This window comes from Diadema antillarum, unplaced genomic scaffold (assembly GCF_040938485.1).
Source record: "Diadema antillarum isolate AM-2024a unplaced genomic scaffold, OU_Dant_1.0 seq00000821_RagTag, whole genome shotgun sequence".
Taxonomy (NCBI): domain Eukaryota; kingdom Metazoa; phylum Echinodermata; class Echinoidea; order Diadematoida; family Diadematidae; genus Diadema; species Diadema antillarum.
Genome location: NW_027271698.1, coordinates 3809949 through 3837722, shown reverse-complemented (window position 1 = coordinate 3837722; position 27774 = coordinate 3809949). Strand labels below are relative to the sequence as shown.

General features: G+C 38.1%; 2 protein-coding genes across 2 annotated transcripts in view; one reads left to right on the top strand and one right to left on the bottom strand.

Moving 5' to 3' along the window:
* LOC139739894 (ribose-5-phosphate isomerase-like) overlaps positions 1 to 27774 on the top strand; it is a 39262-nt gene that overhangs the window by 1916 nt on the left and 9572 nt on the right. The window contains exons 2-5 of the mRNA XM_071650494.1: positions 2725 to 2785; positions 4094 to 4209; positions 4531 to 4595; positions 12335 to 12403. Coding sequence (XP_071506595.1) covers positions 2725 to 2785; positions 4094 to 4209; positions 4531 to 4595; positions 12335 to 12403 — 311 coding nt within the window. The remainder of the gene's footprint in view (positions 1 to 2724; positions 2786 to 4093; positions 4210 to 4530; positions 4596 to 12334; positions 12404 to 27774) is intronic.
* On the bottom strand, positions 15419 to 25996 carry LOC139739855 (uncharacterized). The gene is made up of 4 exons (XM_071650456.1): positions 25857 to 25996; positions 21866 to 22175; positions 20359 to 20386; positions 15419 to 19295 (listed from the first exon to the last, which is right to left on the bottom strand). Exons 2-4 carry the CDS (start codon positions 22155 to 22157, stop codon positions 19028 to 19030), a joined length of 588 nt encoding a protein of 195 aa, XP_071506557.1. The 5' UTR covers positions 22158 to 22175; positions 25857 to 25996; the 3' UTR covers positions 15419 to 19027.

Genomic DNA, 27774 nt, shown 5'->3' with positions numbered 1-27774 from the left:
TACCAATATTGCCAGGAAAACTCATGACGTCATCATATCATCATCTGAAATCAAAAAAGTGGAATTAATTTTGTTGAGGTACTGTTTCTGTCATTCATTTACTCGTATCTCTGTTGTTTAAGCTCAATATTATCCCAAATTCAGATATGTTGTACTTTGAACATTTGCCTTTTAAGTCCATATCATGCTTTTGATATTTGATGACGTCATCATACCTTAAATTGTGATTAAAGGTAAAGACGCAAAATCGGACAAGTTTACGTGTATTGTCTATGGGAGGTGAGTTTTTTTTAAACCATGCATTGACTTAACAACGTTTAAGCACCTTTATCTCAGCTGATTTTGCTTCATTTCCTCTGAAACTTAAGTATGTTGTAGCTGTGACAATAAGCTGCAGTAATCATGCATTTTATTCTTTGAAATCTCCTCATGAGGTTGACAATTTTGCAATTTAAAACTGAAAATGAGAATGGAATGTGGACGAAACGATTCCTGATTCATCTTTCACGTACATAAATCTACGTTCCTCTAATTTTCTCGTCGAGACGTATGGCTGAGTGGTTAGAGGCGTCGTCTCAGAAACGTGAGGTTGCACACGTACGGGTTCGAACCTCACAAGAGCACGAAAGAAAATAATTATTTTTTTAATTTGTTTTTTCTTCAATGGAGTACTACACCTTCGTCCATGTAGAAATCACGTTCGCATGTAGACACAACTATACGCACACACTCACATAGTATCCCTTTGTTTTGCGTTGGAGACTGCATTACTTCGACTGCTGCAAAATTTTGCAGGCTGGGCTTTTCAAACTGATTTAAAATATTGTAATAAAATGAAATTTGTTCATATCAATTCAGTAACACAATGTAGTCGTGGTTACTTTGTGCTGATTTATACATGGAACAAGCTATACATTGTAAAAAAGGTATTTGAATTGTTCCTTTAAGTCAGTCTTCTGTATTGATGATTATTTGTCAATTAGTGGTTTTTGTGGAGTTTCAGATAGTGATAAAAAGTATAGATGATAAGTACAGCGATAATTCCTACAGTTAGTTCAAAGTTGTATTACAGAGGTTTGATACATACATTTAGCATTGTGTGTGTGTGTACGTGTGTATACAGGTTGGCCATATGACACATTCTAGACAATTAATCTTAATTAATTAGCAAACGTGATCAGCTATGGAACTGAATATGGTACTAATGTATGATGTTAATGATTCTAATTAAACTGTGACGAGTTTAAAGGGATAGCTTAACTGTGTGTAAAAATAAAGCAATTATAAGGAAATTTTAGGGGAATTTGATAACCATGCCTATAATAATTTCATACAGGTACTAATAGCTGCCTCATGTTCATGTGATTGATCGTCATGTCAATAGCAAACTGACAACGTACGATGAATATGTTATACATTGAACAACTTTCCAGTCCATATCGTTATTTTCTAATTTGATGACGTCATCATGCTAGAAGGTATGGTTAAAGGCGAGATATCGAAATCAGCGAAGATTGTCCGTTATGTCTATGAAAGGGGATTTTTGTTTTTTATCCATGCATTGACTCGATAACGCTCGAGCACCTTTACCTCACTTGATTTTGATTTCCTCTGAAACTTAAGTATGTTGTAGCTGAGACAATAAGCTGCAGTAATCATACATTTTATTTTTTTTTTAATCTTCTCACCAGGTTGAGTATTTTGCAGCATAAAATTGAAAATGAGAATGGAAGATGGACGAAACGATTCCTGAGTCATCTTTCACATATAAGTTTACGTTCCTCATATTTTCTCATCGAGACGTATGACTGGGAGGTTAAAGGCGACGTCTCGGAGACGTAAGGTTGCACACGTGCGTGATTAAAGGCAAGGTATCAAAAACCAGCCGATTATAGGTTTTATGTCTGCGGGACGTATTTTTCCCAAGTTGCCAGAAATGGCATAGCGACCTCAGTCGTTACAAGGCCGCTTTTCCGTCTAGCAATGCAATAGATGTTCACACGGCCACGTTTAATAGTTGAGTGGGCATTGACTTTCCCCCTGTTATATCTATACATTGTTGTGTGTATTTTTTTTTTGTCTTACCATTTCCGTGGATGACCCGTGGCCGAGTGGTTACAGAAACGGTTTGGCATGCACCCTCAATATATTTTCAAGGTGCCTATATCACATTCTTTTCTTTGTCGATCGCAGATGACCGTCATCTGATGACCACAAGCGTATCACCTAACTCGTCCTCAATGTGACGAGTTTTCATGTCTCGTGTTGTTTGTTTTTTCTAAATATTCACTTTCTCTGATCTTATGCATTTATCAGTTCTTGCACTCTGGGAGGTTGTCTAGGGTACAGAATTTAATTTTGCATTACATGTACAGTATATTGTCAAATCTCAGACATTAAAAAAAAAAGAAAAATCAAAATGTATTTTTCCTGTTTAAGAACAAAGAAATGAAGGCTTTTTGTCTTTTTATCAGTGAGATTTCGATAGACTCCCACAAGCAATTAACCCAAGATGAATACCTTGTACTGTTTTGAACACCTACGACCTAGATGTCAGAAGTAACTAGCAATTGTTTGTCTAGATGTCTTTGTTTGTTTTGTGTGTTTGATGTGGAATTAAATATTGTCATGAGTCGTGATGAATCAGCAGAATTGCAGCACAAGTTTAAGGAAACTGATACCGGTATCATATTGTGATTGACATGTTGTGTCTCATTTCTGCAGGATAATTGCAGACTTGGTGTCGGAAGTGGCTCCACAATTGTGTTTGCTGTCCAAAGATTAGGTATGCGAGTATGGGAACAGGGTCCTTTTCATTTGAGTGAATTTTGGATATTTGCAACTTATTCCTTTGGCTGTGAGGGATGATTCAAATCATTCAATGTGGACTTTTAAAATCTGTTTTGAACAGTAAATGTCCATGCTTATATTACAGAGGGGAAAAAAAACACAAGATTATTGGAGAGTTTCATTATTTATCAGGTGCTCAAGAACCCCATATGAATTTTTCAAACCTTTGAAAATATGACATGTCTTAAGGACTACTAATTTCTTTTTTAATGAGAGGAAAGAGGCATGGCATTAACCTGAGGAAGGATCCAGAGAAGTATAGAAAGTAATGTCTGTTGCAGTTTGAATGTTAGATGGTCATCTAACATTTCATTCTCTTGGTAAAGGGAATTCTTAGTTGTATGATTGTTTGTATCCAAGGAGACAAGATATTACTCTAAAAGTGGAAATTTTCGCGGTCTTGAAATTTTTTACGCATTTTGCACAACCACAAACCCATGCGAAAATGAAAGCACGCAAATATTTGTTGCTTGCCATGTGTTCCAGTAGTTGACGTCTTGATTCTGCAGAAATTAAAAACACGCGAAACTCATCTTACCCGGCCAAGCGTGGAAAATTGGTCGTGTGAAAATACTCTTTTACAGTACCGGTATCCCATTTACCCTTTATTACTTGCTAAACATTAGACAAGCAAATAACTAAATGTGTTGTAGGTACACAGACCAACTCCAGCTTTCCATGACATTTCAGTGTACATGTAACACACATTACTTACACAAGGAATGTAAAAAGGAATTACACTTTCTTGAGTAAATACTTTAAGTATCCAAGCATAGCCTATGTGTTAAATGTACTTGATCCACTACCCATATGTTATTTCATGTGACACAGTGAAAGCCTGCATCATTTCAGCTTTTGAGTAAAATTTGGGTTTTATTTCAGAAATATTAAGATCTTCAGCACAATCTTGTAAGTACAAAGATCGCTTTGCTGTGTGGCATAGAATGAAATTTGTTTTAGAGGATTGTTTTCCCAGAAAAATAAAACTGTTTATGAGTACTCCATCATAAGCTATGTTTGTCTCTCACACATTGTATTTTTTAATATTTTACGAAAAAAGAAATTAAGTTTAAAAAGTGTTTGATTTTTCTTTTTCAATAGAATTACCAAGTAGTCAAGGAATGTAAAGCAAGCCAAGGAAGACTGGAGCTAAAGACGTGTTCTGATATATGAAATGTGGTATCTTCAAACTTGATGCAAACATGTTTATGTTTTTCCTTTGCTTCGATGACTCCATCCAAAGCTGAAAGAGTCAAGACAGAGAAGCTGAATGTAACCTGCATACCAACATCATTCCAAGCCAAACAACTCATCGTCGAAAATGGTCTGACCCTCAGCGACCTCGAACGAACTCCCGAAGTGAGTGGTACTGCATGTAGTTGGAAAACTGTTGCATATATATATAAAAGATGCTATCTTATATGGATGCAATAATGTAAAACCAGAAACATTCACAGTATGAAACTTTCGTGAATTGTATCTGACAGCATTTTTCGCGCTATGAAACTTGTGAAGTGCCAACTATGAAAAAAATTAGGTTTAGGCCCCCTTCATGTTCTGGCTAGACTCCGACATTCTGTTAGCATTTTTAACATTTGACCACAGTGAATGAACTCTTAGAAAAAAAAAGTATGTTACCAGATTCTAAGTATCTGACCTTTGACCTTTGACCTCTTGCAGCTGGATGTGGCTATCGATGGAGCCGATGAGGTGGACAGCTGTTTGACTCTGATCAAAGGGGGCGGGTGAGTGCAGATTTCTCGGAGATGGAAAATGTTTTCAGAATACGTTACCACTCATGGAGTATTTTCAGGTTAAGTTGGGATGATTGTAGTATACAGTGCAGATCAGTATGATGAAGTAAAAGAATCATTATGAAAATTTCTGCATCCCTAGTCTTTTTGTAGAGATATTACCAGTAGATGATTTAATGATGTGGATGTATAATTGCAGAATTTGTTTGAGAAGAAAAGTAATGTGAAGTATTTTTTGACATTGATGTGTTGTTAAAATGTTCAAGCTTGTGTCACCTACAATGCAGTAAGAAATGAAATTAGCATTTTATAAACTTATTTAGAAACTCCCATGAGGTTATGTGCAGTGCTGAAAGAGGAAGAAGAAGAGAAATGAAAAAAAAAAAGACAAAGACAAAGAAGAAGATATGAAAAGCAAGTGAGTAGAATTCTTTTTAGCTAATCTCAAGGATTAGGAAGAAGGTATCTGCCTCCAAACTGACAGTATTCTGTGAAATCAACTTAAAGTATGAAGATTATACTTGTATGAAATGGAATAGTGTTGCCTTGAAATGATGTGTAGTGTTGATGTTATCAGCTGTTCACAAAATGTGTACAGTGAAATCATTGATGTTGATTTTAAGGAAATTTCAGACAAAAATCAATGGCCTAACCTGTAAAAATGGTGTCAATTGATTGAAGTGGTGAAGCCGTCAGAGGTCAGAGTTCACATTTCAGTGTGTACATGCTTCATTACCGCTACGAGTAGAATCAGTTGCACCTTACTGTGGAAGTTAACAAAGTAATGAGCGTACAGGATTTTGATGTTGCCATGGTAATTGAGTCAACGTTAACCATTGATTATAATCATAGAGTGCTGCTGTCATTTTCATGATTTAAATTCTTATATTTGTTTGTTTGTGTTGTGTTATATGAGCGCACTACATTTATCACAAGTGTACGCATATTCTATGTATTCTATATTTGAGTGATACGGTCAGAGCAGCAGTCATTACATGACGCTAGTTTGTGATAGTGGATTAAAGTTGTTCATTTTATCGTTAAACAACTATGTCCTCTGTTCATCATTGAATCTGGTCCACTATTACAACATGGTGGCAGCGGTGCCGACACGGATTTATGCCAAATCAGCACGGAACTTAAGTTTTCTTAGGGAAATTCATCATGAGTGATTTGTGCTGAAACCGCCCAAGAGGACACTGCGCACAACACGTCTACGTCTACTGCAGATACGTGCATGGACTAGCTGAACGACTCGTCTTGTGAGTAACACTGTGCGTGAATAAACCGATTATTTTATCATCCATGCTGCTCATCAACGAATAACGATACGAATACATATCATCGGATTGATGAACGCTTTGCAGAGCATTCTATATTCGTTTCTACATCGTTAGATATAGCTGTGTAGCTCGTACGAAATGTTGTCAGAACATTTTCGTCACACGAATTACTGACATTCGCCACATTGGACAGTTGCAGTTCTGTAAACAAGCATTATCGACGCGCACCGTATCCAAGTACGCGCAATACCCGAGCGTTTCATTCAAGGACTTCCATTGTTGACGTAACAATAGACCAAGTTCGCATTACCTGAGCGCACCGTATCCATTGACATCCATTGTTGACATAACAATAGAAGACGCAGATAGACGCGTATTATCCTGGACTGGCCAGAATTGTGTTTATCTTATCGGCATAGCAACGTGTATTGCGACATCATTGCTTCTACTGGGACCATCACTCAGCGGAGGATATTTCTGACAGAGCATACGCAGTATCGCAGTTCATCTACCCTGCAAGCTACAACGTAGCGAGGACGGACAATCAAGACACGGCACGATCCAGACTGACATTGAATCCATGCAACCAGATAAAAGAAATGAGAGTGAGTACAATTCATTAAACTATCTCAGACATTTGAACACTTGCGTGTGGGCAATTACATACATTCGTTATTTGTGCACATGAATGTTTAGACATACAATTGTATTCCATCTGTGTATTACTGTGGTAATTTTGACATCTAGACATGTTTCGATGTATTTTGGAGAGTGTATATAATTGATACACGTATATCAGTAATGATTTTGTGTCACATATTTCTGTGTTTGCAAACTGTTATTGATTTGTTTACTTTGTAAACTATATCTATAACCATTCAGCCGTAAGTTTGCACAGTGTGACGTTGATATCAAGCATTGTATCATTTGTATCTCCAACTCAATCTAAATCAAAACGCACGATGGCAAAGTATCCAGAAATGAATTGGAATAGTGCTGATGTGCCGGAAGAATTCAAGTTATTCAAACAACGCATGGAGTTATGCTTCCAAGACAACGATGTCCAAGACCCAAAGAAGCAAGCAATCAAAATTGCAGTAGGAAATGAAGGTTTGCGTAGAATTAACGCATCCGGTCTATCCAATGAGGATCAAGAAAAACCTGCAATGTTGTGGTCTACTCTTGAAGGTCAGCTGAAAGTCAAGCTGAATTTTCGCATCCACAGACTGGAGCTGATGCGATATCGTCAACACGCAAATGAAACTATCGACGAATTTGTAAATAGATGCCGGAGTAAAGCCAAATGTGACTTTACCGAAGATGAGCTCTCAGAACGCGTGACAGAGCTAGTCATTGCGTCTACACCTATTGAGGCGTTCCAGAAAGATCTTCTAGACCAACCCAAAGGCTACAAGATAGCAAACCTCCTTGATGAAGGCAGGAAATACGAAGCCATAGCCGTAGGCAAACAGTGTCTTCGTTCGATCGACTCCTCTGCAAGCAACGTAGATGCTCTATCACATAACCAAGACAGACGTAAGAAGTGTGGTAACTGTGATTTGAATCATCCACCACGCAAGTGTCCAGCCTACAGAGACATTTGCAAAGCATGTGGTTCCAAAGGACACTGGGCTAAATGCTGCAGAAAGACAAAACACAGAAAAGTGCTTCGAGGACGAAGTCCAAGCAGAGGACGCCAAGGTGGTAACCGCAGTTTTTCACCACGAAGACAGAAGACACCCACCAGGCAGCCAACCAAACAAAATGTAGCCGAATTCTCCAAAGAGCCAAAAGGAGAAACCCAGGAAGATTTTGAGGAATTTAACACTATCGTACTGGGAAACGACCTAGACGCATCTATCGATTCTGTGCATCAGAAAGAAGCATTCGTGAAGATTGGAATTATCTGTCCCAGCAAACGTGGACAACACATCTTACATGCAAAGGTCGACACCGGAGCGAGTGGAAATACACTCCCTCTACGGACAGTCAAGGCCATGTATGGAAGCAGGTGGCAAGCAGTTGTACACCCGACTTCAGCACGTCTTACCGCATACAACGGTTCCCCGATACATTGTTTGGGCACCCTTCAGATCACGTGCAAGTACAAAGACTCCGAGTGGAGAGATCAACTTTTCTACGTGGTCGATGTCTCAGGACCAGTGATAATTGGACTACCTATGTGCAGTGAGTTACACGTGGTAACAATCCATGAGATGCACCCTCAGAGTCGTAGTCCAACTGACAGACCGTCTCCGTTGAAATCTGTCAAGGACCTGCAAGTGCTCTATCCGCAACAGTTTGATCGTATTGGTAACTTTCGTGGAGAAGCAACACTACATGTCAAAGAAGGAGCTGTCCCCACCATTGATGCTCCAAGAAAGTGCAGCGTCCACATCAAAGACAAACTCAAGGCTGAGCTTGACTCAATGGAGAAGCAAGGCATCATCAGACAAATCGACTATCACACCGACTGGTGTAGTTCGATTACTACAGTTCTAAAGAAAGATGGATCCTTGAGAGTATGCCTAGATCCCAGGAGATTAAACCAGAATCTCAAACGATGTCCTCACAAGATTCCGACTCTTGAAGAGGTCAACCCAGCTTTCTCCGGAGCAAAGTATTTCTCTAAGCTTGACGCGAAATCCGGATATTGGTCTGTTCACCTATCCAAAGAATCCCAGGAGCTGACAACTTTTCGTACTCCATTTGGCAGATACTGCTACACACGCCTACCTTTCGTACTTTCTGTCAGCCAAGACTTGTTCCAGCAACACATGGACCGTATCGTTGGTCAAGTAGATGGATGCATCTGTATCGCTGATGATATTGCAGTTGTTGGACGTACCGAGGCAGAGCATGACAAAAACCTCCACAGACTGATGGAAGTTGCCCAAAGAGAAGGACTTGTCTTCAACAGTAAGAAGTGTATCATCAAAACTTACAGCATCAACTGCTTCGGCTCTGTATATACCAGAGATGGCATCCGCCCTGATCCACAGAAGATTGAAGACATTCATGCCATGCCAACACCTCAAGACAAAGAAGATCTACAGAAGTGCCTTGGTCTTCTTAACTATCTCGCTCCACACATCGCCAACTTCTCTGAAAAGGCATCACCCTTACGTGAACTACTGAAGAGAGATGTGCCATTCACATGGCAAGACGATCATCAACATGCCTTCAACGAACTCAAGAAAGCAATCTCTGCAGAATCTTGTTTGCAGTACTATGATCCAAGGAAGACAACGATCCTAGAAGTCGACGCATCATCAAAAGGCTTAGGAGCTTGTTTGATGCAAGAAGGCAAACCTGTCGCATTTGCGTCAAAGTCTCTCTCATCGTCACAAGCTAACTACTCCAACATAGAGAGAGAAACGCTAGCCCTCGTGTTTGGAATACAACGTTTCCACACATACCTGTTCGGAAACCAGTTCACTGTCCAAACTGATCACAAACCCTTAGAGATGATCACCAGAAAGCCACTGAGATGTGCGCCACCACGTTTGCAGAGACTTCTCATCAAAATTCAAGGCTATGACTATGATGTCAAGTACAAGCCAGGCAAATCGATGATCATATCAGATGCTTTGAGCAGAATGCCTAATCCAAGCAAGAATCAAGACGTTCCCCTTGATGTCAATGTGGAAGAGATCTGTGAGGAAATCGACATATCACAGATTGACCTTATCTTCTTTGGACAAAAGAAGAGAAATGAGCTGCAACAAGAGACGTCGAGAGATCCTACCTTGCGAGCTCTGTGGCAAATCGTCACGAATGGTTGGCCAGACACAATCAAGGAAGTACCTAGAGAGGTCAGAACATTTTGGCCATACCGCGATGAAATCGGAGTATCAGATGGTGTACTTTTCAAAGGCAATCAAGTCATCATTCCCACAGACCTCAGACAAGACATCCTGAATCAACTTCATCAGGGTCATCAAGGTATTGAACGTACCCGCAGACTAGCAAGGGAAACCGTGTATTGGCCGAACATCAATAAAGACATTGAGCGAATCTCAAAGAATTGCTACGCCTGCCAAGAAAATCAGGTCAAGCAACAAAGAGAACCCTTGCAACCTCACGACATACCAACTTCGCCGTGGACGAAGCTTGGAACTGACTTGTTTACTTTCAACAAGGAAGAATACCTGTTAGTGACCGACTACCATTCAAAGTATCCAATCGTTCGCAAGTTGAAGGATACATCCAGTGCGGCAGTCGCAAACATACTGAGTGGTATCTTCAGTCTTTTCGGACCACCAGCAACTCTGATATCAGACAATGGTCCACAATTCGTTGGAAGACCATTCCAAGAGATGTGTGAGAAATGGTCAATTGATCACATTACATCGTCTCCGCGATATCCAAGATCCAACGGACTCGCTGAACGCATGGTACAAACTGTGAAAGGAATCATGACCAAGTGTACCAGAACTGGACAAGACATCCAGACAGCACTACTACATTTTCGTGCCACACCAATCGACTCCAACCTACCATCACCTGCTGAATTACTCTTTGGAAGAACAATCAGGACAACACTTCCAAGTCACCACCTGACCCGACAATCGTCTACGCCTGATTTGTTGTTTCAGAGACAGGAGAACATGAAACACAATCACGACTTGCATGGAGGGAGAGATTTACCGCCTCTGCACGTTGGACAGAAAGTGAGAGTTCTGAATCCCAAAGACAACACTTGGCTTCCTGCCAAAGTGAGCAAAGTACGTCAGGAACCAAGATCCTACGAAGTAGCAACTCCTAACGGTAGCATCTTGAGGAGAAATAGATCTCACCTGAGAGAGATGCCAACTGGAACGAAGCCAATAGTTCCAAAACGGGTTCACTTCGAAGACGACGACAGGAGTGAGGAAAGGAGACAACATCCAGACAGAAGACAAAGACAATCTGATAGGAAATCAGTCTCTACCCGGTACATAACGCGATATGGACGTGAAGTCAGACCCCCATCGCGGTACCAAGAGTAATGCAATGCTGGAAGATAAACTAGCAGCATTGTCAGTGTAAATAATATATTCATTCATTATGTTTAGTGTAGATTTATTTACAGCACATTTGTGTAACCAAGTGATACACATCATTTTATTTCACAAGACAATATTTGAAATTTAAGTCAGGAACCATAACAACTACGACATATGCTACATTTATCAAAATGTTTGTTGCATGCTATATATATATATATATATATATATATCTGTGTATAACTGTTAATCACATTTATGCATTGAAACTATGATGTAGCTGTTCTTTAATTTCACATACAAAAGTTTAATCTCAACTGAATGTTAAAAACCAACAAACATACAAGCATATATAAATCATTTCCTTGTTGATGATAATCTGAGTACAAACTCAAATGCCAAATCATTCTGTTTCTATTACATATACTATATATACATTCCATATGAATATAATTATTTCTGTCTCATACAATTAAAGATATCACGAAGATATACGTGAAATTATTTGTAAATATGCTGGTGTACGTTAAACTGCACGCATTTTGTGACAATAAGTTTGAATAATGTTATCGTTTTATTCGTTCTATCTTTCGATACCAGATATGTCGAGATTTGTTCAGTATGAAAAATGTAAAACTTATACTGATAAAAAAGAGTTTCTGATACTGAGTATATTGCATTTGTGAGACCGGCTGTTTCAAGAAGAATAGATTTTATTTGTCTGCCTGATTGTAATTCAACGTATCTATGCAAATCTCAAACAAGCTTCCTCCATTTTTCAGCATTTCGTGTCAGAGATTCACATTTATAATACTTGGAAGATCAATGTGAATGTTTCCATATGTACAAGTGCAGTTTAAAAATATTCGTCATTGTATCTTTTCAGAAGGAGGGGGATGTTGTGTTATATGAGCGCACTACATTTATCACAAGTGTACGCATATTCTATGTATTCTATATTTGAGTGATACGGTCAGAGCAGCAGTCATTACATGACGCTAGTTTGTGATAGTGGATTAAAGTTGTTCATTTTATCGTTAAACAACTATGTCCTCTGTTCATCATTGAATCTGGTCCACTATTACAACAGTTTGTTTGTTTGTTTTTATAGGGGGCATGTGAGGTGTACAACATCAATCATTGATATTTACCAAGAACTCAGAATCTCCCCCATCTTTGTGTGACCTGTTTAACCCATTGAGGACGGGCTGATTTTGCTACAACACCCATTTCCCATACAGATGCTTGCCCAAGTATACTTGGGACTCATCCTTAACGGGTTAGCAAGTGTTGGAAATAGAACATGGTGTATTTCTCTTCCTCAGTCTGCCATCAGTCTACAAGTGGCACTCCATAGTCTGTAACCATGGTGATAGTCCAGGGTGTAATGACCCAACAGTGGGGATGCAGTGGTGTGTTTGTAATTCACTTTTCTCTTCTCACTACTTCTCTCCCACAGTGGATGCCTCACTCAGGAGAAGATCGTAGCAGCCAATGCCAGCATGTTCATTGTCATCGCCGATTACAGGTAACGCTATTTATGCAGTGTGTTCCCATTACAACGAATACGCTTACCGTTACAGTGGACTCCCATTATAAAGAAGTCCTCAGGACCGGCAGTTCCTTTCGTTATATCAAAAAAATTTGTTACCTGCCAACAAATAAACAATTAAAAAAAACATAGAGCTGATAATGTTGCGGCCTGAATTTTTGTTTTGTTGTAACTGGAATTTTGTTATAACCATGCTCGTTATAACAGAAGTGCACTGTATAATCTCCTTATAATGAAGTAAAAATTCAGGACCCAAGATCATTACGTATATACTGTGAACTCCCATTAAATAATGAACATGGTTTGAACAAGATTCTTGTTACAATCATAAGTAAAAATTCAGGTCCAAAAGTTATCATCTATATATCTTTATACAGTTTACCATTTGGATATAATGAGATTTCAATATAATAATGAAATCAAACTGCTAGTCCTGTGGACATGTTAATATGGGAATTGCCTATATTTCATTTGATCAGTTATAACAAAATATTGGTGTAACGAAAGAAAAGTGCCTGTCGTGAGGACTTCATTAAATGGAGAATTGCCTGTACCTTCCAACTAGTAAAACAAATGCGATGTGGATTTACTGCCAGATGAGGGCGCTGTTTTGGCCATCTCTTATTAAAGTCAGTTGCCATGTAGACGGGATAGGGACAAGGATGCAACAGTTTGTGGGTTATACCTGAACGATGCCATAATCTCAATGCATTTACTTCACAATTTCTGTATATAGTTGATATAAATTGCAGATACATAATCCGCATGAGGTCTGAATTTTTCACCCTACATGTAGCTTTTTCATGCTACGACTCATCTATCGGAGGTATATCTCTTTGATGAAGACCAAGAATGAACAGTACACTAAATTGAAAATAATCGTACAGACACAGGCACGAAAAAAAGGGGGAAAATGACTCCTCTTCAGGGCATCACTGGATAGATCCATCATATTTTCCAAGAATTAAAGGAAAAGTTCACCTTCATAGACATGTGGGTTGAGTGAATGCAGCAATATTAGTAGAGCACATCAGTGAGAGTTTGAGCAAAATCGGACAATCCGTTCAAAAGTTATGAATTTTTGAAGTTTCTGCTCACTCAAGGCTGGATGAGAAGACTACTATAGCTTGTGATGTCACATGAATACAACGATATAAAGAAAGAATAAAGAAAATTCAACATATTCTCACTTTTCTCGCATAGCAAAAGAACACTTGACTTCTCTCTTTCAGAAGGCAGGGGGAATAATGTTACCCGTAACATATGTCAGTAACAAGTCGAAGAAATGTGCACTTAATTCAAAAAGTAAAGTTTTGTGAAATTCTCTTTTTATTTTCTTGATATGGTTGTACGCATATGACATCATACACTATAGTAGTCTTCTCATCCAGCAGTGACTACGCAGATACTTTAAAAATTCATAACTTTTGAACGGATAGTCGGATTTTCCTCAAACTTTCACTGATGTGTTCTACTAATATTGCTGCATTCACCCAATCCACATGTATATGAAGGTGGACTTGTCCTTTAATGGCAAGCCTCTGCTGCAGCTGTACATGAATGCCTGCTTCTTGGACACCTGTACAAAGCTGTGACATTTAGAAAACATACATAAATTCAAGAGCTGTGCTCATAGAGGTACACATATCCTTGTTGACACAAGTGTGGACGGCTGTTTGTGTTGACTGTGTGTGTATGGGAAACACCGACTGTAGCTACAACCCATACCCTAAAACGCTGTGTACTGAGAATGCTGTATTGATTTGTGCAGGGACCCATATGCTTTCATGTTCTCAGTGGTTTATCTGCACCGAAGATATCATCATGACATAGGAGGTATACATATACATCGCCTGTAGAGGGCAAACTCTACAATATGTCTGTGATTACAGTGGATTGAAGTGCCCTACTTAGTAATAGTGGACTTCACTTTTGTGTTTGTGTACATGTGTTTTGGGGGATTATTATGTGAGGCGTGATAAAAAGCTCGACACACGTGTGAGTGTGATGGCGTATTTACGAGGAGCATGGTGACTGTCCAGTTTTTTGCTAGGGTGTGCCATAAGGAATCATGTCTGGTTCGTATGAAAAAAGTCAGTAATTTGGTACAAAATCACCCAAAATGTTATTATGTCAAAATCAAGAACAATAAGATCACCAGTTGAAGATCAATTTTGTAACAAAATTATCAAAGGGGAAGTGATATTGATACAGAACCAGACATGGTTCCTTTTGGCACACCAAAGCAAAAAACGATTATTGCCATTACTGTGCTGGGTGTGAACGGACCTTACGAAAGACATATACAAGTGTAGGAATACTCTCAGTTGAGAAGAGACTGTGGTGATAGAGGTATGCTGATTACAAGCAAGGAGTGCATGTTTATGTGTGACATCAGAGTCATGTGACCCAATGACCATGAATACCTATGCACATACCCTAACATCAATTGAATGGAAGCATCAACTACATTTTTGTATATAGAAATTTCTGTGGTGTGGATATAAGCACGAAATTATAAGCATGCGAAAATGTTTGCTTCTTATGTGTAATGGTAGTTCATATATTAATTCCATGCAATCAAAAACACGCAAAATTCACTTTAGTGGGCCGTGCACGAAAAAATCCATGAGCAAAAATATCCACTTTGACAGTATTCCAAGGTTTTAATGAGGAATAACTCACTTGCATGTATCTACATGTAAATAAATATTTATACACGCATGCACACACCTACATATATGTAGTACACACACACACACATGTTATGTATATATAAATTATATATATATATATATATATATATATATATATATATATATTATATATATACAATGTATATTGTGTGTAATATTTATATATGCTATTATATGAAAGTACAATGCTTATTTTGTACCGTTACCATACACACAGCATATCAGCAAATTCAGTCACAAGAACATCCACATCACCCCGGTATATTCAAACCAGCAGGAAACACTTGTATTGCTTCAAATTCTACCTACTTTAATGCTTTCGTTGGATACAGTTATCAAACAATTAAGATAAAATGCTTTAAATGTGAGATAAGCTAAAAAAAACCCACCATGTATGGCAGAGCAATTAAAAAAATTGGTTCCCCCACTTGCTGGAATGGACACGAGGACATAGGTCTTGTACTTTTGAAAGGCCTGTGTCTATCTACTGTGCTTGCCCAACCTGAGGCTTAGATGCCCAGGCAAGCAGATACAAGGGTTTGTAACACCTTGCATGAATATCATGTTGGCTCATACAATTTACTTGGTCCAGGCAAGAACTGTTACAGCACTTGCTATACCCTTTATTTACCCTGCTATGTACATGTATTAACCAGGACAAAGGCTCCGACACAACTGTGCATAATTCACTTGAAATGTTATACACAAATTGAAATGCAAAGCTTTTAACTCAAAGAGTGCTTGGTTGACCTTGGCAAACTGTTAAGCAAATAAAAAACAACAACAATGTGCTAAACAAGTCATACAAAACATAAAACATGTTCCTAAAATGGACATGTTATTCAACACTAACTTAAAAAGAAATATTGATACACTTCACTTACAAATATTTTACTAAATTTCACACATATGCATAGACCCATTTGTGCTCTGTGTGTTAAATTGTCCCCTTTTCTGCCAAGATCAATATGTGTGTGTGGGTTTTCAGCTTTCTTCTCAGAAGGTAAGATTGACATGTGACGGTGAGTTTAACCCGTTAAGGACAGACTGATTTTGCTAGAGCACATTTCCCATAGACACCTGCCTGAGTATTCTTGGGACTCGCCTTCAACGGGTTAATGGGCAGACCTTCTGAGATGGATTTAGATTCACAATTTTAGTTCTTGTACAGTTATTAATACATTCTTCTTTCAAAGAGGATTTTCATAGAGATTGTACAGAAAAAAATAAAAGCATTTGATGGATTCAATACATTAGCATTTACCAGGAAAACTCTTCTAATAAAGTCTCAATGTGAAACCAACTACCAGCAGTTTCTCTCAAAGGATGTTGCTTCCAGATCAATTACTATCTTGAATTTGAATTCCAAAAACACAGTTGCTGGTGACACTGTCTTTAAGCATGACACTACAACACAAGCTCAATTATACATGTATATAATTTTAGACAAGTTATACTGTTTGTGTATCAGCACAGTCATGATTTCTTGTAAAATGTTTCAGTTTTTTTCACTGGAAACAAAGAACACTGTAAGAGCATCATTAGGAACAAGACCACATGTCTAGCACATACTGTAAACTAATACTGCAGCGCATTCATGTTATAATGAACATAATGATAACAATCTTGGTTCCAAAATTATCACACACACACACACTCTCTCTCTCTCTCTCTATATATATATATATATTTGAAGTTGTCCTGTCATAACAAAATTTCAATTAAAAAAAAGAAAACTGCTGGTCCCAAGGACTTTGGGAGTTGACTGTACATACACATGTATGAAATATGGCATACTGTTGATAGGCAATCTTCTTTCATTATAAAATGTTTACATGAAAAACAAATGAATTGTTCACGAAGTATATAATGTATGTATGAAAAAACAAACAAATTGTCAAAAATCACTGGCAGTAAGAGTATCTGGTACTGAGTAGTTGAACTTTGGTCTGAGAATAAATAATAGCTTAAAGGATGGCACGGGGCTATTTTTGTGCTGAAGTGCTGTCTGCATGCCTGTCCTTCCGTAGTAAATTATTGTGGCCTTCATACAGTAGTTTCACTAGTAGCGCACTTCCTGACACTAAACTAACACTAGACACTAAACCACACTGCAGATGGTGGAAAATGTAGCTGAAATTAATGTGCAAAGCTTGCAGATTGCGTAGATGAGTCTGTTCATATACATGTAGCTTAACCCTTTTGTGTGCTTAGTGTGCCAATAGGAACAGAGAACCCCATAGCATTGCACACGCCATCCTTAGTCCTTCGCACAGAAAGGACTAAATAGAGTCCAACCTTGATTATCTGGCCATCTCTGGAATGTACTTCTGTATCATCTGGACATGTTCACATGACAAAGGCAGTCGAAAACAAAGTGATTTCAAACTGAATCGAAACTCCTACAAAACTCACTTGATTTATGCTATTCTGAAAAGAAACATGTTCTGAATTTCATGTTAATTTGTTTTAATGTCCATTAAAAAAAAAAGAATATGCTGGCATAAATTACACCACTGTCATGGTGTGAGCTACATGTAGGCCCTACCTTGGTCAGCAGCTATGCATGTGTCCATGTACATAAACATTTTTTCTTCCATATCCGAACAAACGGCTTTGTCAGACACATGGGCTGTCGCAATGTGGCCAGATAAATACAGGTTGGACTGTACACTATGATTTAATGCATTTCCCGCAGATTGTGTGAACAAACAGTATCCTTGACCAATGGACTGAAAGTTCAGGCAAGTTACTAGTCGACTCCCACACACATTGGTTGTATCATGAAAGACCTGCATATAAACTACAAATGCACCAAAACCACAATGTACCGGTAAATAACACTACATTCACATAACTGTCTACACTTGGTTCTTCAGTTAGTCTTCTGTAAGAAATGGAAAGTGAATTTCTAAAAATACCTCTTTAAACGTAAGTGTTAAAACCAGGTACATCAACTTAATATGAAAGACTTCTAGGTAAGTTGACTTCATTCTTTTTTCCTGCATAAATGTGAAATGTCTGGGCATTTCAAGAACTTCAAACTGGACAGGCATTTATCCTAATTTATTATTGAAGGAAGTATAGTATCATATTTTTAGATGTCTGCTCAAGTATTACAATCATCTTCTTGTACAAAAGTGAAGCAGCAACTAAATTTTTCCCCCCTTAAAAAGAAATGAAAACTTGATGTAAGGTTGAGTTTACTCACCTTCTGCAACACATCTTAATTAAAACCATCCTAATTCACAAGAACCACTAGATATTGTTCAGGAAATGTGACTAATTCAGAGGAAACTTGTTCCTTATGTGGTAAACACATATATTGCAAGTTTTCTCATGAATTCAAATTCCCAGTACCTCCATAAGATGGAGTATAAATTCTTTTTTTCCAAATCCTAAAATTTAGCCATGAGTCCAGCAGCATCAAAATCTGTCAGTGGTGACTCCTTCTACACTACAGTAATGCTAGAAACTTACTTGAGGCACCCCTACTATTTTCAATTAAATGTCCTGTGTACCTTTGGGAACAGTGATATAAAAAATATCAAAAAGATATTTAATGCATATTTTTTGGTCTGTTGTACCGCAAAACATCTTATCATATGAAACTTTCACGATAAAGCCTAAAATATAAGGGGATATTTGTATTTTTCTCAATAAACCGTAACTGTAGACGGTTTAGTCTGGAAGCATTTTTATTATAACTATTGTTCACATTTTGTATATTTAACAATACCTAACATCGATTTTAGCGATTCAAATTTTTACAGTGGTTGTTTCTATCCCTAACTCACATTTTAGAACTATTTTAAAGCACTAATGCTGGGTTTTTGTTTCATCTGCAAATGGTAAATTATGCCTTTAGTGGCAGCCTGTTTACATATATGCACAATATGTACTTTCAAAACTGTGTAATCAGTCCTTCACAATCCACATCGCGTAGAGCTTGCTCAAGTGTCGCCCTTGGACCACCTGTCTTGTTCAGCCACTTGTGCAGCATTTCCAGTATAGCATCTTGCATATTCATTTGATTCTTTTGCTGTATGACCTCCAATTCAGGATGCCGTATTTCCAACTGGATTCCCATTTCCATGAATTTTTGTGGAGAAAGTATTTTGGACAGAGTGAGAAGCTGCTTGCCATTCACACGGGTACTGGAGCTTTGAGATCTGAGGAGAAGAGAAATACGTTCCAATTATGAAAACACTGCAGTACTCGTACTAGGGTCTTGTGCTTTTTAATAATGATAATAATGATAATGATTATGATTATGATTATTAGAATTATAAGAATATATAAATAATAATTATAACCCCCTGTGTGCCACATTATGCTGAGACACCAACAAAGTCATGCTTTGAGGGAAAACATTGTTTTTCAAATCTATGTAACTTTTATAGACTTCTGTTACCTTGGACATATTATGAGCAAATTTGTAGAGAAAATGTCAGTCTTTGCTTCAAATGATGTAAGTTGTATGACAAATCTATGATTGCTTTTCTTTCAAATAACCAGTGGATATATTATTGACAAGGCAGGACTTTCGCACACAAAGCAGTGACAGAAACTCGGAATTACTCGCAAATCCAGTAGGGAAAACTGCTTGATAGTAAATCACTAAATAAAATGCAAGCTGCATGTGAGAAACAAATTGTGAAAAACGCTCTCATTGTACTGTGGCATTTGGCGATTTATTGATTGGTTTGAGTGGGTTTTACTTGTTTCAGCAAAATATGCGAACTTGTCACGCCGTCGACTGAGTCAGGCGTGCGAACATGGCACATAAAGAGTTAAACACAAACATGCCAGTGAAAAGTGGGAGTTAAAGAGTTAATGCTGAGTTTGTACATGAACTGACTACAGTGCAATCCTGTTTTATGAAATGCAGTTATAATGAGATTCTCATTACAAAGCAGTAAAAATCCATGTCCTAAAATTATCGTCTACACATCTTTGTTTATACTTTACTGTTTGACTCTAACGAAATGTTGATATCACGTAAGAAAACAGCCGGTCCTGACAACTTATAACAGGAGTGCACTCTATTCAAATTCTCTGAAGAATGAAATGAAAATTCTGCACGTAACACAGAACAATTAACCAATAACACTTGATCTTTGATCTGATCCTGATTAAGAGATTGATAGCACTTTATCTTTTGTAGCACTCTACACTGAAATTAGATATTAATTATTTTGCAAATGTTAAGAATAAAACATGAAACATACTTACGAAGCTTGTGATGGAACAGCACTTTGTCCTTGAGAGTCAAATTGAAATTATAGAGAAAAATAAAAGCATAAACATATTTTCTAGCACTTGAAACAGGTTCATGCACTTTTTTCTTCGAAGGTGGCTTATATTTATTTTGTGGTCTCATTTTAAAAGTAATATGAAATATAATTTACAATAAACGATTATAAAGATGAGGGTTGTAAGTCACAAATGTATGTCATTGTGTGTAGTTAATAGTGACCAAAAATGGTGAACACAAGTATTTATAGGAATATCAGAGTATTTGAGTTATATCGTGACAGAAAACTTACGTACGTGCTTGACCTTTTTTTCTCTAGAAATTTCCCTTTCCTTTTACAAATATAGGAAGTATTTCATTAGCTGCTTCTAGATGTCTGGCATTAACAAAAAGACAGCTGATGAAAGGGGCATTACAGTTTGGTGAAAGTGGACCTTTTTTATATTAAGTGGTCATTTGTATCAACATAGTCCACTACTTCTGTCCGCTGCAAATGGAAACCTGTACAATTGCAGCAGTTGTACATAATATCTATATACGTATATACACATTGTCTGCAAATGCAGCCATCGTTTAACCCCATGTCAAAGCTATGTATGAAGTTCCAAGTGAGTGTGGCATGTTAGATTCAGGATGGCAATAGAAATTAGGTCAATGTGTCTACTGTTTGGATTGTTTGGAATAGATAACGATACCAGAATGTTCAAGTACAGACATGTTATCAAAAAGCAATCAACTGTGTCGGGCAATCTAGACCTCCGTAATCATATATGTTACTTTAGGTAAAATTTGTCATAAAGTTGGTGCAAACAGAAGGACTTACAATGGACTCCTGTTAAAATGAAGTCTTTGGGACCGGCAATTTTCTTTTGTTATATAGCAGTTTCGTTATAAACAAACAAATAAACAATAAAAACATAGAGCCAATAGTGTTGTGGCTTGAATTTTTGTTTTATTGTAACCGGAATTTCAATATAACCATGTTCGTTATAACAGGAATGCACTGTATTTGAAAGGACTAAAAAGTCCTGGTTACAGTGCACTGCCATTATTAACTGACATGGTTATGTGGAAATTTTTGTCACAGGAAAGTAAAAATTCATGTCCCAAAATTATCATCTATATCTCTTAATATACTTTATTGTTTGATTCAAGTGAACAAAATTTTGATTCAACAGTCCGGAGGACTTTGTTATAATGGGAGTTGCACACAGTGCACTCCAATTTTAATGAACACGGTTGTGATGAAATTCCGGTTACAACGAAGTAAAAATTCAGGCCCCAACATTATCCACTCTATGTCTTTATTGTTTATTTGTTTGGTTATATCAAAATTACGCTATAACCAAAGAAAACTGCTGGTCCCAAGGACTTTGTTATAATGGGAGTCCAATGTATTATCTATTCAGATAATAATGCTAGTAAAAGGCACATCATTCATAATGGTTCTCATTGTGAAATAACAACTACACAAGGAGGACATACCAGCATCATCTTCTTCTGGAAAATGGTCGTCCACCAAATCTTGAAATCCTTGTTCAACCAGAACCTGCTTAAGTTTTGCAATCTGTTCTTTCCTCGGCGTCTTCATCTTCCAGGCAAGAAGCATGTTTCTTGTCCCCTTACAGCTCACACCCCCGCCTGAACTGTTTGTCTTCACATACCCTTGGATTTGTCCCTGTCTGAATCCTAGAGCTGACCCTAATCTGGGGAGATTCTCATGGTCGCCAATATCTTCTGCTATATCATAGAGCTTCTCATCGCTGATGCCAGCCATGATTCACAGAAAAATGTCCTGCAAAAATATTAAGAAATACAAACAGCATAAGTCTGTCAAAGTAGAGTCAAACCTGCCTTAGTGGACACCTGTCTACAGTGGCCACGTGCCGTATACAACCAGTACCAGTAAATAAGTTCCCTCTGATAGAGAAAAGCCATGTTAAGACCCTATCTGTAGCAGCTACAGTGTACCTTTGTCATCTCCCTTGGGTAATTGTTACAGACAGGTTTTACTGTATTAGAATTTCACCTTGCACATCCATCAAATAGGCATGAAGAACAATATGCAATTATAATATGTCAGTTATTTCCTTACAAGAATCCCGACACGTTGATACATGCAACAGTGAAAAATATGCATACATTCAATATGATCACATCAAAGGACAAATACATCTTTTCTTTTTGAATACAGGTAATAATGACTTGAATGGAATGTAGCATCGGTATACACAGGAAAAATCAGTTATGCACTGATCTTGTAACTGTATAACTATATTAGAGCATTGCACTACACTGTAAGACATAGTATTGCCTAATGACTAGTAATGTATGTACCACAGAGATGCCAACTTCTTGATTTAAAAAAAAAAAAAACAGACAGATATACTTTTTTTTAAAAATCTGATTTCAGAGAGGAAAATCTGATTTTCATGAAATCTAGATGTTCATGAAATCTTGACACCACCACTTAGCATGTTGATCCTCGGCCAGTGAAATGCCAGAAAAAAGTTTTCCTGGTAAGAATGGGCAGGTAAAATGTTGCTACTTTATCAATATTGATGAGAAAACTGTAAAGCATCTGCATATTTCCCGCCCATTTAGGCTCATCATTCAACATTTTTGTATGGGCTGCAGGAATTTAGTAGTACTGTACATCTGTCTATGATGATGCCGTTTTTTGCAGTATACAGAGTATATCAGCTTCATTTTTTTAATTTTTATTTGAAAGATGAAAAGTTGTATTTTCAAGAGGCAATATCATGTTTCACTGTTTATTGTACTGAATACTATAAAAAATCATATTGGTTGGCATCTCTGGTACCATAAAGTTGATGTTTTTGGTGAGTGATGGGGTGAGTGAGTCTGACCATAACAGGAGTGTGAATTAAAACAAGCATGAAGGACATGGAAAACTCCTATCAGAAAAAAAAAAAATATCCACACATGTAATGTTGCCTCTGCATTATACAGTGAGTAGATGTCTTCCATTGATTTAAAAAACATACAACCAAATTACCACTAAATGTGAGCAATACCCCCATACCACTTATGACTGTATATTCAGGAAATGAACATGAAATAATCTTAAAGTTCTGGCTGAAGTCTCTAGGACAGATTTGGATTACAACCTCAGGCTTTACATTGTATGTGTGATGCTATAACCATCTGGATTGTTGGGAATGTAGAACAAAGATGTTTTTTTTCTCTCTCTTTTCACTGAACATGAACTCAAACTTTAAATCAATCACTGAGCAGTTTTGTTGAATTATCCATCTTCACTGCCTCACCTCCATGTACACCAATTTGATATTGTATATAAAACTAAAGTAAAAGTCAAATTATAAGTTTGAATAATATGGGGCAGTGTAACTAATATTCTTGAAACACAAAGTAACGTGAAATTTGAACATAGCGTAAAGCTGCAGTGTGAGCTGCAGTTCATCTGCTCATAAATAATTAGAAGCAAATGGCTGTTTATTCCTTTTATAGGGGGCTAATTTTGTGTGAAGTACGTGAAGTACATGCAGCACGGTTGCAAAGGCAGACACTGCATTTAGCAGGCACACAGGTGTACACAATAGATACATGTACAATGCTCAATACCCTCATTGTGTAGACAGGATATTGAGTGCACTAACAAAAAGCTAAACAGAGTCTTTCAAGCTTGACATGGCAATTGAATTAGTACAACCTGTAAACAGCTTCCAAGCACAGCACTGGATAATGTACACTGCAGATCAGAGAAGCAGGAAAGAACTACATGTACATTGTATTCCACCTTCCTGGTATAGATTACACAGACTTTTAGTACTTTGTACTACCATCAATATACTTTATATTTATTTATCCATTTCAGCATATTTTAACCGGATAACAAAATCGGCAGGTGAGTGCTGTTTTTTTCAAGGTCCTAGCTGTACAAGTCACATACATTACATACCGGTACATATAAAAAAAAAACAATCAAAGTATGAAGGACAGTTGAAATCAGTCATAGCTGGATGTAGGAAATGACAAAATAATATAATAAAAAAGTTGTATAAAAACAGCAATTAAAAATGGTATATATACCCAATCAAACCGTTAGTGTATAATATGAGCTAAAAACTCATACCTGCAGGAGCTTGAATTCACAAGCCCGCAGTAACAGAAAAGCAAAATTAGGTGCCCTACAATAGTCGACAATGGATAGATTACAAGCAGTTTCATGCCCATTAAACTCAAATGATAAAAAGCTCAACTGCCAGATGTATTAAACATTAGCTGGCCGCATTGCCCAGAAAGAGTACACTTGATCAAGCTGTTTTTGCCAAGAATATTCAATATTTGGCTTCAGATGTCACGCCCCATTTTCATTTTAAACAAGGAAAAGTAGAAATTACGCGGTGCGCAATATATGTCCCCGCCGGAAGTAGCATTTTGTAACAAAATGTGCAATATAGGTAAAAAATCAAGGTCAAAGGTCAAAGAAGTCAAAGGTCAAAATTCTGTGTAGAAGTTTTGAAGCCCTCATCTAGTGCCATCACATAAAGCAAATGGAATCGAAATTGGGTTAGAAATGGCGAAGGAGTAGCATTTTGTAGCCAATGTACAATATAGGTAAAAAATCAAGGTCAAAGGTCAAAGAAGACAAAGGTCAAAATTCTGTGTACAAGTTTTGAAGCCCTCACCTAGTGCTATCACATAAAGCAAACGGAATCGAAATCGGGTTAGAAATGGCGAAGGAGTAGCATTTTGTAGCAAAATGCACAATATAGGTCAAAAATCAAGGTCAAAGGTCAAAGAAGTCAAACGTCAAAATTCTGTGTAGAAGTTTTGAAGCCCTCAACTAGTGCCATCATATAAAGCAAACGGAATCGAAATCGGGTTAGAAATGGCGAAGGAGTAGCATTTTGTAGCAAAATGTACAATATAGGTCAAAAATCAAGGTCAGAGGTCAAAGAAGTCAAAGGTCAAAATTCTGTGTAGAAGTTTTGAAGCCCTCACCTAGTGCCATCACATAAAGCAAACGGAATCGAAATCGGGTTAGAAATGGCGAAGGAGTAGCATTTTGTAGCAAAATGTACAATATAGGTCAAAGGTCAAGGTCAAAGGTCACAACTGAAATTCTGTGTAGAAGTTTTAAAGCTCCCATGTAGTGCTATCATATAAAGCAAAGAGAATCAAAATTGGCTCATAAATGACAGAGAAGTAGCAAATTGAACATTTTGATCACACACGGACGCACACACGGACGGACGCACGGACGGACGGATGGACACACGGACACACGGACGCACAGACACACACACGTACGGAGCCCGTTTCATAGTCCCCTGCTCGAACTCGTTCGGCGGGGACAAAAATATATCAAAAGCTGTGATAGCATCTCTACCATGTCCCAGCTGTCTCCGCGGTTCGAGGCGCTTGCACGATCTCCGCAAAGTTGAATTTATATCAGAAAATCAGTTTAGAAAATTTGATGCTCACTTACCTACTATCGTTTTAGGCGGTTTTTGTTGGAAATAGTCCGTATTTGTCCTGAACTGACTTCGTAGCTGATCAAGTTGAGCGCGCACACGATAGGGCCCGTTAGGTCCTGCAGTATACTAAACATGAGGTCACATTGCTCAACGGCAGCTCGTTCTGGGAATCCCCAAACAAACTGCTGTGGAGCTTCCGTTGCGCCGCTTCCGGCCCCCGATGGGGGCGGAAGTCACTTTACAAAGTACAATCAACGATCCTACACTGGGCAAAGATGTACGAGATGTCTACCGTATTAAATAGTGTAGGATCTTTCTATCAATACCCGTAGCTTGCATGCTGATAAACATGAATACCCATGGGATGAATGTATTGTATAGACTATTGTAGTACTTTGTGCGTGCGTGTTTTTCTGTCTTCATTATGTCTTGTAGACCAAGTATACATAGGCATAATTCAGGGCCGGCGGAGCATTTTCAAAAGTGTGGGGGCCCCAAAGGTCCCCAGCTCATCTCTCCCCTTCCATTTCCGGGTTTCTTCAGCTGACAAGCAAAAAAAGAAAAAAGAAAAGAAGGTCCCCAGCTCATCTCTCCCCTTCCATTTCCACTTCTTTTTTTTTTCAGCTGACAAAAAAAAAAGAAGGTATGTTTCTATTTAGTGCCACTTACGTACTTCCGGGTTAAAAAAAAAGCGTGGGGGCCCAAAGTGATGACACCTTATGCAGAGCTACCAAGTCTCACGCAGAATGCGTGAGACTCAAGCATTTAGGGTCTGTCTCACGATCTCACGCATCGGGAACATAGCTTAAAGGATTAAAGTGAGAGTTGCAATTGAAGGCATATTTCTCTTTTGACTTTCAAAATAAGTAAAAAATTGAAAAAGCTCCCTACCGTGGGAGGGCGGACACCCCTCTCCCACACCCTCCCCCCGCTCAGTCGCTTTGGTCCCTCACTCACGTACATACGCGCGCGCCGAGACGCCGAGTCATGAAAATCTCACTCATAATTTTTTTTTTGAGCTTGACATCTATGCTTATGCAGGGCTCGACACTAACGGTGGCCTGGGGCCACCAAAAATGCACGTCGGGCCACCAAAATTTCAGAAATGAAGAATGTGGTGACTCGATCGGGCCACCAAAAAAGGTCGGATAGGTCGGATGTTTGCCTTTGGGCCACCAAAAATAAAAGTTAGTGTGGAGCCCTGCCTTATGTATTCCTTTGTATGATGCACAAAAAGTGTGGGTGCCCGAGTCCCCACAGTCCCCACGGCTCCGCCGGCCATGTAATTCCTCTGTATCAATTTTGTCTTACAATGTAGGCCCTATCAATAAAAAAAATGGGAAATAATGGAAAGTGTGTTTGTGTCTTCGTGTGTGTGTGTGTGTGTGCGCGCGCGCATTATTTTGATACTCGGGTGACACACGTTACAGAACTTGGAAACTTACAAAAACGACTACCAGTAGGCCTATATACAGAATAATTTTGAGGACGTTGTTTGGAAAGTTGTGTAACTTATCAACACACATGTTGGATTTAGTTCACGTTGAATAGTTTAAGTTTAATCACTATAGTGCATTCATTGCTTCTGAAGAAGACGTTTGATTACTTCGAATTACGCTAATTCTATTCTTCGAAAGGAAAGTTGGAACAGAACGCTACTTTACCAGTGTCCAGCTGAGAAACTGTCACTGCAAACGCTGGGTATAGTCTGCATGCTTTCACTTGCTAATTCCCTGCAATGACGTCACAAGTATCAGGCGTGTTCAGCGAATTACGGGAGAAAGGAGAATGGTATTCTCCCTGCTTTATTTTGCACAAATTTTTCCGTGAGGTCGGGAATTGTAATAACTGGGGCTGACTTAAACCATTGCAATTTCTTGAAATACTGTTCATGATTAATATCTTTGAATGGACAGTTTTTTTGTTTGT

Bases quoted from the DNA above. Each gene is read 5' to 3' on its own strand.
- LOC139739855 (XM_071650456.1), bottom strand. From the start codon at position 22,157: ATGGCTGGCATCAGCGATGAGAAGCTCTATGATATAGCAGAAGATATT. The intron at 20,387-21,865 runs GTATGTCCTCCT...TTGACTCTCAAG, and splicing joins TCCAGAAGAAGATGATGCTG to GACAAAGTGCTGTTCCATCA. The intron at 19,296-20,358 runs GTAAGTATGTTT...TCTTCTCCTCAG, and splicing joins GCTGTTCCATCACAAGCTTC to ATCTCAAAGCTCCAGTACCC.